Source organism: Lolium rigidum, chromosome 4 (assembly GCF_022539505.1).
Source record: "Lolium rigidum isolate FL_2022 chromosome 4, APGP_CSIRO_Lrig_0.1, whole genome shotgun sequence".
In the NCBI taxonomy this organism is placed as follows: domain Eukaryota; kingdom Viridiplantae; phylum Streptophyta; class Magnoliopsida; order Poales; family Poaceae; genus Lolium; species Lolium rigidum.
Genome location: NC_061511.1, coordinates 30,749,319 through 30,766,948, shown reverse-complemented (window position 1 = coordinate 30,766,948; position 17,630 = coordinate 30,749,319). Strand labels below are relative to the sequence as shown.

The following is a 17,630-nucleotide window of genomic DNA, read 5'->3' as shown; positions in this document are numbered from 1 at the left end:
CGCCTCGCATCGACCATGCCGGGCAGGTGTTTGTCCATTTACTTGGGCGACCATGGACTCAGACGACGAGGATGATCTGGTGGAGCACATATGGAGGCTTCGAGGCAACACCAACTAGTTTCCATTTGATTTGTTTCAAAACTTGTTAAATTATTTGCTTGCTTTCTTGAACTGTAATAAGGTTTATTTATAAAAATAGGCCAAATATTGGTCAAAATTTGTCAAATGCGCCGAACTATGAGTTTAGTTATGAAAATAAAACCAAATACGCCGATCGTCGGGCACCTAGCTAGGGGGACGGCTGGAAGTTCGCCGCTCCCCACGCCAAACTTTCGTCCAATCCGGCAGTAATTCAACCCGGATTTGGCCGCGGGGAACAACGGCTGGAGGTGCTCTAAGAGCCAGACCTTCAAGATATTTTTTTTTTGGTTGTTTGTTGGTTTGGGTTCATCAAGCATTTCGCTGGATCAAGTTCAACGATATTTCAAGAGTACAAATATTGGGTGGGCGCTATAACACAATATTGGCTGCTGCTGCTGCAACATTTTGCGGTGTTGCTACCATTGTTGTTACCGTCAATGCTTAAATTTCATTGATAGGGAATACATACTGATGCGTCACTGTTTCAGTAAAATATATAAGGTGTCGGAAAGGGCAACTATTCTTTAGGGATAATTCATAAGGTAAACTAGTTACATGTTGAGTAAATTTGAGGTAAGCCTATCGACAAGATATACACATCTCTGGAATCGGTACAGATACTGCTTTGCGAAATTTCCTTCTATAATTGACCATCTCTGGTTTTATTTGAGATGGCATGATTATCTAACCTTTGACCTTTATCAGACCACAGGGCCTTATGCACATGGATTTCATTATTCAGAGGGAAGAATATCTAAATGTAAATTATATCGAAATGAATCCACTGGACGCTCCATTTGGGTGTCCATGACCTGGTGGCGATTAAGAAGCCGATGTCTCAACATCGCCATCACCGGACTGAGAAGACCCACCACCATTGACCATCTCAGTATCTCCTATGAACAAGTCCACTTTGTTACGCCTTGGCGACCCATCCTTTCTTTGTTCTAGAGACAAATAAGTGAACACAAATTATGCTATGCTATTGTACTCATTGCAGCCAGGAAGAAATGACTATGAATGGGTCTTACTTTTGGTGGTTATGGTGTTGCGTGTTATTGCCAGGAAGTCCTCCCATGTGTACGTGTCCAGTTCTTTTTTCTCTTCCTCCGAAAGTTCAAAATTTGGCTCCCTTCCACGCATAAAAGCTGCCCTGCACGTAGATAATATACTTGACTTGTCAAATGATGTTGAATCACAACAAAACAAAAGTACAGCAACAAATTAGGCTTATCTGGACTCAGCATGCCATCACATCCATATCACTTGATCAAAATTAAAAACCAAGAGTGCAAAATTATCGGAGGAGACAAAAACAAAGTATCGTAAGTCATAACAGGCCCAAGAACCAAAATATTTGGGTAACGTCGCTAGCATGACTAATCATTGACTTCTTATTGTCAAAAGCATCATGCAAGCATGGAAAAATTATGCATACACTCTTCCACAAGGAAATTCCTTCAAAAAACTCACTTCTCCTAAGATGAGCTTATAGTGCATGTATGCAAAACGAAGATAAAGTGGGGTCCGCTTTGGGTGGTCATTTATGACCTTCTATCTCATATCATTACTGTTGAACCATTATACTGATATAAATATCACCTGAGAGCCAACTGAACGTAATTTAGCAACCAGCAAGTATATTGGTTGTACAAGATAATCCTACAATTTATTGTTATTTTATTTAATTTTAGCAATATACTAGAACATAATTACTAGCTCCTCGATCTCTTACTGCAATCCAGGGCATTGATGTTCATTCTATGGACATTAGGTTGAACTGGAAAATGTAGAAAAAATTGTGCCACAATGATGACTGCCATTCTTGTGAAAAATGTCAAAGAGAGTTGAATAGATAAGAAACAGGAGAACGGAAATCAAACAGAAAGCACCGTCATGAGCAGACATAAGTTTGGTGACGGAAATAACACAAGTGTGCACATGTTAGGAAAGCTTCGGTCAGCTAATACCTATCATATAGCCGGGCCGCTTCATCCTGTGTTCCAACAGTGCCCAAGTGAATTTGTTTCTTGTCAACTTTTATAGCAGCTTGCCATTTCATGTTTTTGAAATAAACTCCTCTCATTATGCATGGCTCTTGGTCCACATACTGCTTTCTTCTATGCTTATTTCTGCGCTTAATTTCCTTGCCTAAAATTACAAGGAAAAAACCAAAAATATAATATAGTGATAAGCTGTAGAGCGATTGTGATGTTCAAGGATGAAGATAAGACTATAAAACTACAACAATAACATGCACTCTATATGTATAAAGGAAAAAAAATTACTACGTAAGAAACCTGGATAGTATTGGTTTTTCTCTTCCTTCAAAGAGTCGGAACCATTTGAGGATTCTGCAGGTACATCAGAAATCCTGGTCTGCAACAAAAAGCTTCTTTTATCAGCAAAACTGTCTTTCCAACTAACAAGCTTTAAACGTCATTGGAAACACAAAGCGGTTCCTCAGAAGAATAACTAACAGAAAACATCAGGATTTCTTATGTATACAGAAGGCAGGCATGAAGCTATTACTAAACATGGCGCTACAGCCTTCCATCAAATTTACAACAGGAAATTGATAAACTTACCAAGGGCAACGGGTGCACACTGAAAAGGTTCCCATTTGGGTGTGCAACGTCTGCATGTTTTTCATTATCGACAGGCCTAAGAAGATCAACTGGCAATGAACTTTTGCCTGAAACAAAAGCAAAGCTGATGTAACTGTTCAAATGATAACAAACATACAAAGTTCACTGTTCTATAAAGATGTCTTTTTGTGTAAATGATCTGAAATAATACTAATAGATATTGTCCCACCTGGGTCCTAAATATGGGAACGCACACGTGAGATGAACAACATGTTCCGAGAATATCTCCTTTTCTAACAGTATTTGAGCAGCATTTTGATAATTAGTCAAACCAACAATTAACATAAAAGTCCAGTAGCTTCCATCACTAACTACATAGCACAGCTGAAATTACAAGGGTTTATTTCTAGGGAAAATTTGCCACAGGACACCGTTATTTTTTGGCGTTTGCTGAAACACACCGCTCGATTGTGTCTTTGCCAGGTACCATTACAATTATGTGGCACATTTGCCAGAACACACCACCTGGCTAAAAAGGGAAAGCTTTGCACTTTGTCTTCAAAACCAGTCATCACAAGAAAAAGTACAAAACTTTCCGTTTTTAGGCTGGTGGTGTGTTCTGGCAAATGTGTCACAAAATTATAATGGTACGTGGCAAAGACATAATCGGACGGTGTGTTTCAGCAAATGCTAGAAAATAACGGTGTCCTGTAGCAAATTTTCCCTTATTTCTATGTATACTTCCATGAGTAGTTTTTGCATAACTCTGGTTCTGTTCCACGAATGTTCACTCTCTATTTGCCGAGTGACCACTCTGCACCAGGTATAATAGTTCATGTTTGTTCTGAAAGGTTAGACCTACTATGACAGGGAAGTGACGACGGTGTGTTGCCATGCAGGACACCACGTTGGATGCAGATTTCTGTTGGGCATGTGTGAGCCTATTTGTCCAATGCATGAGATAGGTTTTTTCCCAGGTGGGTCTGATGTGACCTGGGAGGGTATATGCAGACAGCCAATTGAAAGGCGTTGAAAGGCGGGATGATCAGCCTCTTCCTTATGCCCTATCAGGCTAGGACAGATACACCCTTCTGAAAAGTGAAGCCTTGCTCCACCCATAGACAAATAAGCCAACTCAGAGTTGCAACAAATTTTTACAAATTAACCAGGTTGGAGATGCACCAAATTTCAATAAATACGCCAGCTAGGATACGCCCAAATATATTCACAGCCAATGTGGCATCCTCAATGGTATCTTACCATTCCTAGATCACTCTCGGGGACTCAGGGTGAGCCCCCATCTGATACAATGGACATCACTGCTAAAACTGGATTATCAGATTCAATTTGTGCAAATTTAGATGGTCGAATGTGGTGTTTTCGCTTATGAAATTCCAGCTGCTACGTTAACACAAACAGAAGGGTCACAGTGTAATTTACTCAAAGAAAATTGATTCTTGAACCCAAAGGAAGACTTTGCTAGGTCTTCAGGGAACTAAGAGAATGGTGGGCTTTGCCTTGTCAATTTCCATGATCAGTTCCAGAAATAGAGTGTACAATAATCATACCCATTGACAGTGAAATGTTTAATCTAGTTTGATTCCCAGCATAGGTCAACATGGAACATAAAATACTGTGTGCCATGCCACCACCAATTAGGGTTCCATCAGGTCGATACTAGCAGTTCCTGTGAAAATTGTTCGTGACCACAAATCTTGTACCGGAAGCATTTAATTCGTAACGAATTTCAGGCTCATGAAAAACTGACAACCTCCAGCCACTCTATGGCTGTTAACTATTCACACATCCTCTTTCATTGTTTATAGATCTATCCAATCCTAGTAACATGTGGGCTATGGAACAACCTAGCACATGTATGTTTTGAGTTACAATTTTTTTTTTGAATGAAAGTTTGACACGAGTACTTGCGTACAAAAAAAAGGGGGAGCAAATCAGATCTTGTCAAACCTCTTCATCTAAAAAGATAAAATACATTTATGAGCTACAGGATGCATACTATTACATTTTTAAAAATATGGAACTGTACACATAGGATATCTGGAAGATGTGGTTTTGCAGCTCGATATACAAAGGAATGAGAACATTTACACATTTTCACAACATCAATTATTTGAACAATTCTTTGTAACATATCCACAAGCTGTTTTAAGTTACTAAATGACTGTCTTACCAGAACAAAGGCACAAAAGTCGACGTCTCCTCAAGCTAACCATACCTGAACTGCCACCTGTAATAGGGTCACCAATATGAGAATATACTAGACAAATTAAAGTACCAGTACATAATTGGTAAGGAAAACATTACCGAGTTAAAAAAAAATGAAGACTTCGTGAAAACAAATGCATGCAGTACAGTAATCAAGGGCTTCTACAGTTTGGAGTAGGCCATCCATTACTAATGTGCTTCACAGTATACCAACAGTGCCAGCATTTTGCTATACTGTTTTAATGATCATAACTATTTTTTTGTCATAAGGTAATATCACCCATGTTGTTCAAAGAAGCAACCTGATGATTACTGAATATTTGTTCAATAACTTCATAGACGTCATGTAAAAAATATCATTCCAAACTAGTACTCATTTCTACAAGAACAAGCAAGAATAATCCATACGATAAATCCTAGTATATAACCTTTATCCTTATTTTCATTCAAATGGTTCTTTCAATAAAAATGGACATAAGAGGGCAGTTCTAGCATAATATGGTGTATGTTGCTGACCATAAACCACAACTGTAATACTTTTGTTCTGCTTAAATTGTGTTTTAAGGGGCAGGGACCATGTAAAAACTCCATAACTAATGAAAACATGTTAAATGAGGTAGGATATAACACCATTGAGCAAGATTCAGGTCCTTCAAAAGGCTTAACTCGGAAAAGAAAACAATCAAGTGACTCCAATCAGACCGAAAAATAGCCATAAGGCCCACAAACAGAGTACTCCCTCAGTTCCTGTATGTAGGGCATATTGGATTTTCAAAAGACAAGGCTTCGGCCAAGAATTACTCTACTTATGTATGGTTTATATAATAAAAAAAACACAATAATCAGTAAGCGCTTTCGAGAACGAATCGAGTAAAAGCGATTCATGTCATAAAAACTACATATTGCAAAGTAATTCTTGATCATAACTTTGTGTGGGTAAAAACTAGTACGGCCTACATAGAAGAATGGAGGGAGTATCAAAATGTTCTGTGCCAAAATAGCTCTCCCGGTGTAGTTCTATCATGCATCCGGTAAGCATGCTAAAAGACCGTTTAGTCACCTCAATCAAATGTATGTGGACGATCACACTCATTTCATAGTATCATAAGCTACTGAAAGATTAAAAAAGAACCTATAGAACCCAATCATAGTAGTATATTGGCATAGCAAGCATAACAAGAAACTCCTAGGAGTTATCTTAAGGCCCTTAGCAAACACCGCCGCTCCTTACACATCCAGTCTAGTGTTCACTGTTGCAAGGCCAACAACTTCCATTGGGGCATTCTGAAACAATGCCAAGCACGGAAAAAAAAATACAAACATGAGAGGAGAAAAAACAAATGAGAATGCTACGGAAAGACCAGTTTTTTATCCATCCGCACTGCATTTTCTCCCATGATTCCATCACGTGGAGGCTCATTCTGAGAGCAGAGGGAATGTGGCAGCACTGAATTGCCCCTAAAAGTAGAAACAGAGTAAGCTGGTGTACTCTCCAACCAGTTACCAGAACTGACCAAGCACACACTTGATTCTATCTAGGGCCTACAATTTTTTTTTGATCTGATATCCCAGGAATTTCTAATGGTTGACGTGTACAAAAACAATCAACACATCAACTTAGCCTGCAATGGATGAGTAAGATAATTACAGACTCTGCCTTCAAGCCAAGAACTACAGAACCGACACCTACTCATCAAAAACCAATTTTTCGGTCATAATTGTCATTATATCAATCAATGCCACGATTTCCGATTACAACAATGAAACCCAACGGAGAAACGAACCATCATAAATCAATCAACCAATCGCAAACAGATATACGGCAGCAGCTTACTTCAAAAAAAAAAAAAGATATACGGCAGCAGCTGGCGAGAGGCCTCGCCCAACCACACCCCTACAAACCAATCAGAGGATAATCCAAGGAACACCGCGGGAGTCAGGGACTCAGGAACACAAGATTTTTTCACAAGTCACCAGACGCATCGCCAACCACCGCCACCTTCCAATCCAAACCCGCCGGAGCAGACAAGATAGAACTGTAGAGCGATTGGGAAGTATCGCCACAATTAACCAAGAACGAGCGCGGAGTTCAGGGGAAAGAAAAAAAAACGCGGGCCAGTCCTATAAACACGGCCGATAAGTAAAGAATCGCAAGGGGACACTGGCTGGCGGCGGGCGGCGGCCAGAATCCATGGGGCGGTACGTGCAATAGAGATTGGCAAGGACGGCGCGTACGTACCGGAGGTTTCAGCCGGCCGGCGGCGGCTGCGGCGGCAGGAGAAAGCGCGCGGGGCCGAGACGAAGGCGGCAGCGGCGTCCCACGAGACGAGGGGGAGGAAAAGAAGTTGGTAGGAGAAGTTGGCGAGGGTGGCTCACATCACATCTACCACCTTTGCCTCTCGCTGCGACGACTCCTATCTCCCTCCGTCTCCTCCCGTTAATTGCTGGGTTTTCTGACTTTCTCGGGGGAATTTCTCTCCCTAATTTTCGCCTGGTATAACATTTCCCAAAGTGTAGTGATTTATTCATTTTTTTTACTGGTAATTCGTGGTATTATTTGCAGTGGCCTAGCGGTGGGTGTAAAGGATGAAGCAGGCCCATCCTAAGATTTGGTCCAGCCTAGATATCAAATCAAATTATTATATAATAGAAGAAAAAAATGAAAAAAGGCCCAATCTAACTTAGGATTTTCCCTAGCTTAGCAAATTGGGTTAGATCCACCAGTGAGTAGTTGGGGGTATCGCTAAAAAAAGGGAGACCTCTGGGAAGGCCCGTTCGGAACGCGGGGTGTGCTGACCGCTCGACGCGTGGCAGCACGTCGACGCTTTCGCGAGAGCAGGTCCCGCAGGTCCCGTGCACTCCTCCCGACGTAAGTACAACTGCGCGTATGTGCGTCTCCGCGTCCGCTCGCGTACGGCGCCTCCGGCCGAGCAACCTCGTTGAATCTAGCCTGAAAAAAGATAGCACGTACCTCGCGAGTATGTAGCTAGCTAATCTGGGAGCGGTGTTTTGGAACATGGGTGCATATGCTCCCTATATTTTAAAATGCATCTTATAAACATTTTAAATTTCAAAAAAATGAAAACCAAAAATTTACACGTACATCTTCACGTGCTACGTGCTCACAAAGTCATTTCATAAACAACCGACTTATCATGTGACGTGTGTAAAAAAGATAAAATTATGTGCTGAAAATAATGCTTGTCGCAAGATAAACTTTCTCCACAATTTTTTTTTGTATAACGAGTATAACATATGAGTATAGTTTTATACAAAATCCAAGAAGTACGAGTACAGTTAAATATAACACACGAGTACTGATTCATACGAAACACGAGTACAATCGTGCAGACGAGCGAGTACAGTGACGCATACGAGCGAGTACATTGACGCACACGAGCAACTACAGGTACAGTCACGCACAACACACAAGTACAGTTGAACACACAGGCGAGTACAAGTACAGTCACGCACACGAGTAGGTACAGTCGTGCACACGAGCAGGTACAGTCACGCACAACACACGAGTACAGTTGAACAGACGAGTGAGTACAAGTACAGTCACGCACACGAGCAGGTACAAACGCACATACGAGCAGGTACAGTCGTGAACACGAGGAAGTACATGTATAGAAGTACAGTGGCGCACACGAGCAGGTACAGTCGCGCGTAAGTACAGGTACAGTCCCGTATACGGGCGAGTACAATTAGTGAGTAAAGGAAAAATTGCACCAAATACACTAAAAACAGAAGTACTTATCAGTTGAAACACGAGTACAGTTAGGTACACACCACAGGTACAATCATAATATTATTGGAAGTACGAAAAAAAGTATCTCCAAACCTATCAACATGAGATTTAGTTTCGAAGATCTCGACGTGAGGATCTTAAAAGTGAAAACGGTTCGCAATTTGAACTTACGGTTCTCAAGATATTTTATTTTGAAAAAATGAATCTAGAAGAAAAAAGGAAAAACTGACACACTTAGTCTTCTCTCTCCCCCCCCCATCCCCACCTTGCTTCCCATTGCGACACGTGGCGAGCAGGGAGACCACTTCTTAGGAATTTTCTAGCACCACAGCGCGCCACTTGTCACGTGCGGAGCGAGTTGCCTTACCTTCGTGAAGGTCGGCCTTTTTTTAACGATTTCGAGTAGTTGGACGATAGTTTTGTGGTTATGAGCATCTATCGCATATCCACTATCCAGGATGACTCCGAACAAAAGTGTTGGATAACATATATCCAATACGTATGAGCGAGTGACAGAACAATATACCAAAATTGACACTGAAAATTTTAAAAGGATCTCGCATGGTAAAAATTGAAGAGAAACATGGGTCATAGTTCGTCATATTTCATAGTTTATTAATTTAAAACCATGCCATAGACAAATTAACACAGTACCGAACCTAATCCTACCCTACAATCGTCGAACCTAACCCTAGGTAGATTGGTCGAAACACCTAGTGGCGCTCACTGGAGTACCCACGCTCCGGAGGATGCATAATGCCATGTTGAATGTTGAGGCTCTCCAGAAACGTCTGGTGGTATTCGTTCTCCTCCTTCGCGTTGTTGGTCTGGCGTTGCAACGTCGCGTCACGGGGGGGGGGGAGGGGTTGCCCTCGCAACATCCCGGGCCTCCACGAAGACCCGCAACGAGTCCTGGCAAGGGTAGAGCGGGGACATGACTTTATTGACGAGGCCCCACCTGGGCCCACGCCACAGCATGGGTTGCTCCGGGAGAAGGCATCGTGAGCTTATGCCTACCACGAGCGCCAGACACTAGTAGGAAAACGCCAGTGACGCATCAATTTGTGTTACCCGTGGTGCACAGACTGCGCCATGGCTATCATGCTACTGGGTAGTAACTTACCTGCGGCGCACCCTCCTGGTACATATCAGTGGCGCACCATGAGTGTGCACCACTGGTAATACCAGTTTCATGGACGACGGCTACCATCGACATCCTCGATCTTCTCTAGCAAGGGCAAACCACGAATCGGGACGATTGGAGGTGAACTAGGATGGGGGAGATGGTGCTCGAGGTATGCCTTGGCGCGGTGGACAAACAACGTGTGATGCAATGGTCAAGGAAGCACCGGAGCGCGCTGGCGTCAATGACCTGCGGGGAAGAATGACGATGAACGCCAGCAAGATGGAGCAGAGCACTGTGGAAAAACGAGGACATTTCTAGGAGAAATAGAAGGTCACTACGAACGCGGTGGAGGGCTCGAAAAGGCTGGAGGAGGTCTAGGGCGGCCGAAATCCTCATCGTAGCGCGGCAGCCGATGAATAGAAACGGCGACCGTGTCGACAATTTGAGGCGTCTCTCTTTGATTCCTTTAGTGGTCAGGAAGGTGTTGGATTGCTTCGATTAGTTTCCTGCATGGCAGACACGTAAACATTAAATACGAGCCCTATCGGCTCTCAGGTTGCCCTGTGGATCGGCTCAAAGAGCCGATCGCCCCATGGCTTACGTCGGGTTAACGATGACATGGGGCTCCTGCTTGATCAATATAAAGCTATACCAATCTACGACAGTTTAGGGTTTTCACCGCATGATCGGAACATCCTGCGCGTAGTTGAGCCTAACAGACGCGAAAGATAATGGAAAACTAATCCTAGAAGAGGCCTAAAAACCAACACTAAGTCAATTCCCGGAACAAACCATACCTTACGTGCTACCGGATCGTTCAACCCGTTTGCAAGGCCTAACCATACAGATATTAAACCAATCCTTGAAGAATCAAGGAGCAACTATAACAGATTGGATCTACTAAACAACGAACAAGCAAGGTGCTGCCCTTACACCTAGGTAGGTGTAAGGGCAGCTAGATATCGTGGGGCAGCATAGCTAGGCAAGCATGTATAAGAAAAGCATCCATGCCAGCCCCAAAACATCTATGATAAATAGTGTTACTCATCATCAACAACGCTTCAAAGACGAGCAACACAAGGTAACGAATAAATGCAGTACGCTCTAGATCGCAAGATGCGATCTAGGCAAGCATGATGCTTACCCTGGAGAAACCCTCGAAAGAAGGGGTGGCGATGCGCCTGATTTGTGTTTGTTGTGAATGTGATTGTCCTCCTTTTCCGATAACCCTAGATACATATTTATAGTCCAAGGGACTTTCTAGTTCGGGTGTGCACCTAACCGTGCACGGGTTAAACTCTATCTTTTAATTCTAAACTAAGATGCGATCTACTATATTACAGATACACGGGCAATTAAGCCCAAACTCTTCGTGCAAGGCCGCTTCAAAGATGCTCCACGCGTATATCCTTCAAGCCCATCTTCACTTACGGCCCATCTCCTGATTTGGCCAAAATCTGGTGATAACAACTTCACGTGGGAGCCGGTGGCCGTGAGGGAAAGTGACGACGGCAGGGACAACTCCATCTATCAATTTTGGCACTTAGGTTACCCGTGGTGCAGGTGCACCCAAATGTAGTGCGGCACTAGTATTAGGTTATCCGTGGCGCATCAAATTATGGCCCGTCACTAGTATGTGGGTGCACCCCGATCACCCTTGTCCCCACTTACCTGGCGCATGGATTTAGCTGGTGCGGATTGGAACCCTAAGTCAGTTGCGGCCCACGGTATATAGCGGCGCGATGGGTTCTATCAGGTGCCCTGGATATAAGTTTCCGGTCCGAGCCATTATCGAGTATCTAACCGGGCCGCAAAAAACGCAAAAACTGAAAAAAAAAAAAGCGTCAGAGTTCCCGATTCTAACATATTTTTTGAAATCTGCTAGAGAAGCTCTAACTAATTATTTTATTGGATAGAACATGTAATTAAGGGGATTGAGGGGATTAAATAGCTTATAAGTCAAGATCCCATCAAATCGAATAAAATCCGCTCTAATTTCATTGGACATGGGATTAATCGACCAAGGCTTTGGTTGGAGACCCCCAGTGTTTAGCAAATCTTTCGATGTGTGTCCTAGCAAGTTTGTTGAGTCATCTCCGAGCACCTAAGCAGATCTTGGCGGAGCCACGACACATCGTTCACGGGCACCTACACAAGGACCCCCCAAAGTCCGGAAGCTCCATCGGCGACAGTGCGCTTGTTCACGAGAAGAAAATTTGCTCCATAGTAACAGCTCATTTTCTTCTACGTACCCGAATCAGGTTAGAGCTGCGGCCTACCAAAGACAAGCCGCCCCGAAATCCTGCAGCTCCATCGGTGCACCAGGTGCACTTGTCCACCAAATAAGCTGCCTACGTACCCAACGATGGGCTGGGTTTTGAAAGAGCTCAATGGCGTGGTAGTGTGGTGACTATGTATCGGGCGTGTAACTAGTACATGTTGGTGGAGAGGACCCAAAATAAACCGACCCTACCTGACAAACCGCTTCCTCTAAGACAGAACCAAGTCCAGCTTGGCCTTTTTCATTTCCCACAACCACTAAAAAGGACTCTTGCATACAGCCACCGAAGAACTCACATGGATTTTGTTTGTTTTCTCTTGTGTAAACACAATTACCCTGGTAATTCTCTTTTAACTTTTCCAAATTATTTATCCATCTTGACGTTTTATGGGTCAAAAGCTGCATCATCTGGCTACATATCGCAGCCCGAAATTAGGAGCTTTGGCACGTGTGAATTCCAAAACAAGGTTGCCACTTAATGGGTTCTCTTAGAGTAGCTGTATGTTGCTCAATTTGGACAAGTCGAATGGCATTATTTTTAATAGATAAAAGGAAACTAATTTTTTGCAGGTTATCTGACGAGCGACGTATTGGATTCACCAATGGGCTTTCCTTCTCCAGGAGGATCAGCGGGAGATTATGGTTATTGGGAGCAACCGTCTTACTTAGGACTTCTATTTTCAGCATACTGGGTGGTGGCACACTAGTAGACTAAAAAATGGATAAGTCGATGTTGTTATTCATTTTTCGATGGTTGATACATGTCTTAACCCAGTTTGATCCGTGATGTAAAACTTTTATTTTTCTGAACCTTGCAATAAATGAAAAGGCAGTGTGCATCGTATCGATGCAGAGGCTGAGCGATGCCCCATTTCGAGAAAGTGTATTATCTTAGGCTAGCCATAGTGCTAGTATCATAAGGAGTATCATGCATGCCACCCAAAAATCTGATGTGGCACTATAATTAATGAAGACAGATATGCTAGTGGTATCATAATATGATACTGTATCATAGCACGTGAAACTAGATAATTTAATGTCAAATACATCCTATATATAAAATTGCATTGAGATTCTAAAAATAATTAAATATCATGAGATTATGATACTACTAGATGATACTAACCACTATGACTAGTCTAAGGGTAGTATCATAGACTGGTATCATATGGATGATACCACTATATGATACTTTGCACTATGGCCAGCCTTAGACAAGGAGCCGAGTACTGATTTAGTAGCCGCTTGAACCCTTTAATTTTGTGCTTTACATTCTCTTTTACATACCTACGTGCTAATATAAAAGACAACTTTCCGGAAATCTGTTTTGGCTTGTACGTCTAGATGATCATACTATCTGAACCGTTGAGTTGCCTTGAGATCTCTGCTGCTGGCATGTATTTTGACAGGTATTCCATTGTAGAAGGAATTTCGTACAGTGTTTGGTCCCACAACTTCAGTCACGGACTTGTACCAGTCAGACGTTAGGGATATAATTGTACATGACGCGTCACCGTTTCTTGTACCGCACACCAAATCATGTACCGCCACCAGCAACCCCATTAGATAACTCCCGTCCTCGCTTCCCCACACCCCATCTTCTTCTTTCTTGTTGCTCTCCCAAGAATTTTCCTAAAGCATAACCCTACCGAGATAGCTGGAATAGATTTCAAATTCGAAAAAGGGCATTGTACATCTAGTCCAGCAGCTCGGCTAACCACAGCGATATGCGGTAGAGATATACATCAGCAGCAGCAGTTTCTAGACTTAGATAGGCTGTGACCTCCACAGATTTTGGTGTGCATCACTTTTTTGTGCGAAAAAAGGCCCAGCACATATTTTTGGTTTACAGCTTTAAACAACACAGGAAATACTTAAATGTTCTCAGCAAATTGGGAAACAGCATACATCTCGCAAAGTAATAAAGTCTGCTGGAACATGTACAGCCGGTGTTGATGCAGACCGAAGAGAAGACACGCTCCGCTCATTTTCACTTGTGTTGTTGGCGTTGAAGTACTCCTTCATTTTTATCCAATAGGTCTCTCTTGTTTAATTGGAGCTGGTTGTTGGATCCATTTCAATTGTCAACCATGTCTTGCAAAACAACTTGTCCGCCGCTATGATGAAGTTCGCCGACCGACCAGTAGGGCGCGGTTCAATCAACCCTTCTCCTTCCTCATCGACATCCTCATATTCCTCCTCTTCAACAATGTCATCATTCACAAACAAAGATCCATTCATTGCCTCCATCAAAGCCGCTTCATCGACTCTACGTTGCAATACAATTCATGGCTCTCCGACAACGTATGCATCTAAACTAAGATATCGATAAAAAGAAATGTTCTTTACCTCTCCGGCACTTCATGGAACACCATATGCGCGTTGGATGGGTCGGCGGCGGCAGATGATTCATTGATGGAGTCGGTGGCGGAGGATGCACGCGCCGACTAGCGGTCGCCTCCCCTTTCTTCGGCGGCGGCTTGTCGGCACCCGCTGCGGGCGACGGGCGGCCGCGGGCACCATCCTCTTGGGCGGCGGTCGCGCCTTGCCGGGGCCCTGCGCGGCGGCGGCGCTTGTGCACAGCGTCGGGCTCGGCGGGACGAAGAGAGCTCAGGCCGCGGTGTTCCCGACGTCGGCGCCACCGCTAGGTTTTGGCGCATGGGGCGGCGCCACGATGGAGGCGGCGGCGGTAGGTGGAATGGAGTAGGGAGGTGTCGGAGGGGGTGCTGGAGCTCGCGTCCATCGCCGAAATTGCGCCGACGGCCGCACGGAGGCGAGGATTGGGCAGTGGGGCGGCGACGCACGACGAGAAGTTTCATGGAGGTTTTCTTCGCGCGTGCGTGGAGCGATGCCGCGCGCTGCAGCCGGAACCCAAAGTATAGCGCCTAGGATAGTGCGAAAGCATCCGCGCCCAAATTCTTTTGCAACGTCGCACCGTATACAACGCCTGTTGGAGGGACGATTTCGAACTCCGACGCTGCATATCTGCGGTTAATAGGCCAATATGGCGCATCTGTTGGAGGTGCTATTAACACATTGCAGCCACTCTCAGTAGAAAGTAAACGCACGCGGAGACGGAATCTTGGACCGGCAGTGCAGATTTTCCTCCAGTGTCCTATTCCACTGGCTCAAGAAAATCGTCGTTAACTCATGGACGGACGAGCTCACCCACATCATTTATTGATCTACGTACTGACGAACAGTGCGCCCCCCTTACTCGTATAGCCCATTTTCAAAGCGACGACCTCGCCTGACAAAACCTGACAGAACATATCCCCACGCAGCAATGGACGGTCCAGATAATATGATCATCTGGTCCCGCGTCCACAACTTTCCTAGATCTTTCAGAAGGGTCGTTTGTTTTCCTTCGGCTTAGATACCGTCCATGGACAAGAAAGCACAAGGAGATTATGAAAAGGGTGGCACTGAAAGGTCTACTACACTTCAACCTCGTCTGAAGGCTCAACCGGGAAGGGATTAAACGGTTTGTGTTGATCTATCTAGCTTTCTTTGTCATCCTTGTTTCCAGCACTGCCTATCCAAAGAAAGGGTTTGGTGCAGTGGTGCTCTTTCCCTATGCCTCTTGATCCTAACTCCAAAGTGCTCGAACAAAAAACCTTTGAGTGTGTATAATTCGGTGGGATAGTCGGGGCTAACTCTTATCGATCTGGGTGGTCAAAAAATGAAACTCTCTGAGAAACAAAATGACATAAACATGTTAGAAGTGATGTTTTATAAGTAAAAGAAAAATTCTAGACATGATTTATGGTATGCATGGTGGAATAGTACGTCTCCTCATGTGAGCACCTCTCCATTTATCTCATGCCCATCATCTTTCGATGATATCTTGAAGAGTAACTCTCTCATCATTAAGTGGATGGTGTTTTGTACCGTACTAGATTTGGTGCAACGGCTGCAGAATTAAAGTTTGTATAGACATTAGAGGAATAATTTTTTTTGTGTAACATAGTACAAACACAAATACGTACGCACATCCTACTCCTGTAAGTACCTTTGAAATACCAAGTCTAGAAAATTGATCTAATAAATCTTAAGATTGAAAAAGTCACTACAGCCACCTCATATCAATGGAACCAGCGCTTCTCACTGAAAAATATTTTGCCTTTAAGACACACCAAAGTCTATAGACGCGTGCGAGCTTGGGGAGCATGTGAGTCGGTTCAGGGGGATGCGGTGCATGTTAGTTGACCCAAGCCTAACTCATCTGATATCTAAAGGTATAATTGCTGCACCCCCATGGGGCAAGGAGAGGCCATCCACGATAGGCCACTCGGCGCGCAGGGGCTGGGCGCTCGCTCGCATCTCCTTTCCGTCGGGTCCACGTGGCAGCTTGTTATTGGCCTAGCCCAAAAAATCTCTCCATCCACGCGAGGCCAAAGCCAACCCTGTCCCGTTCCATTCGTCTCCTCCCCAATCCCCTTCTCCTCAGCCGCCGCCACTGCTCGTGACGTTTGGCCGGCCGCCAACCTCCTCCCCGCCCCTGCTTCTCGCCACCGGCGACTGCGGCCGGCGCTGCACCGCGCGGGGATTGGGGGAGGTGCTCAGCAGGAGAAGCGCGAGGCGCCGCCTCACCTCGTCGTCCTCCCGATCCCAGCGCCCGACCACCAACCTCCTCTCCGCCCCTGCTTCTCGCCGCCGGCGACTGCGGCCGCCGCTGCCCCGTGCGGGGATTGGGGGAGGTGCTCAGCAGGATAAGCGTGAGGCGCCGCCTCACCTCGTCGTCCTCCCGATCCCAGCGCCCCCGAAGCTCATTCTCCGACGAGCGCGAGGGGAAGAGGACGCCGCCGACGAGAAGGCTGGCATGAAGATGGTGGCGTGGGAGGAGAAGATGCAGGGAGGCGCAAACGGGCAGGGGAGGGTCACAAGTGCGGGAAGGGGAAGCTAGGGTTTTCACCGCGGCGGATTACTTCCGTGGTGACCTCACGCAACCTCTCCCCATGACTGAGTACCATCCCCAGGTACAGTGGTCTTCCTTTCCTTGGCTTCCCACCCTTTCCTTAAATATCTCTTCATTACTCCATCACTGATTTGCAGCATTTGTCTCCACTACCGTGAGGCTACATGTGTGCACATGTGGTGTTTGTGCAAATGCCCATAGATAAATACTGCTCTGAGAAGATGCTGCTGTTTGTACATTTATTGTGTTTGACAGGGCTTGTTTTGCATTATGGATGTTTATTATAGTTTGGTGACTATAAATGAAATGAAATAGAGATTGAGTAGTCATAGCGTGGAAGCCACCACCATCAAGATCAAGATAAGGTGTTTGGGGCTGAACCTCGGCGTTGTTGACCCTCTCTCTGTTTTCATGTGTGTGTATGTGTGTGTGTTGGCTGACAATCCTCTTCTTCCTTCAGTAGATCAGAAAGTAGTATGGCCATGTGCTAAACTTATTTCTTGAATTTTGCTTCAAATATTGTATAACCTGTGATTGTTTCAATTTGGTCATGCTTGCTTTGTATTATGGACTCATGGCAAAAAATTGTATATGCACAT

General features: G+C 44.6%; 1 protein-coding gene across 1 annotated transcript; it reads right to left on the bottom strand.

Moving 5' to 3' along the window:
* Positions 1-659: 659 nt before the first annotated feature.
* On the bottom strand, positions 660-9,922 carry LOC124646839. Its single transcript, XM_047186890.1, has 7 exons — positions 9,830-9,922; positions 6,187-6,239; positions 2,730-2,862; positions 2,442-2,520; positions 2,112-2,292; positions 1,173-1,294; positions 660-1,088 (listed from the first exon to the last, which is right to left on the bottom strand). Exons 1-7 carry the CDS (start codon positions 9,920-9,922, stop codon positions 964-966), a joined length of 786 nt encoding a protein of 261 aa, XP_047042846.1. The 3' UTR covers positions 660-963.
* Between the last annotated feature and the right edge of the window lie 7,708 nt (positions 9,923-17,630).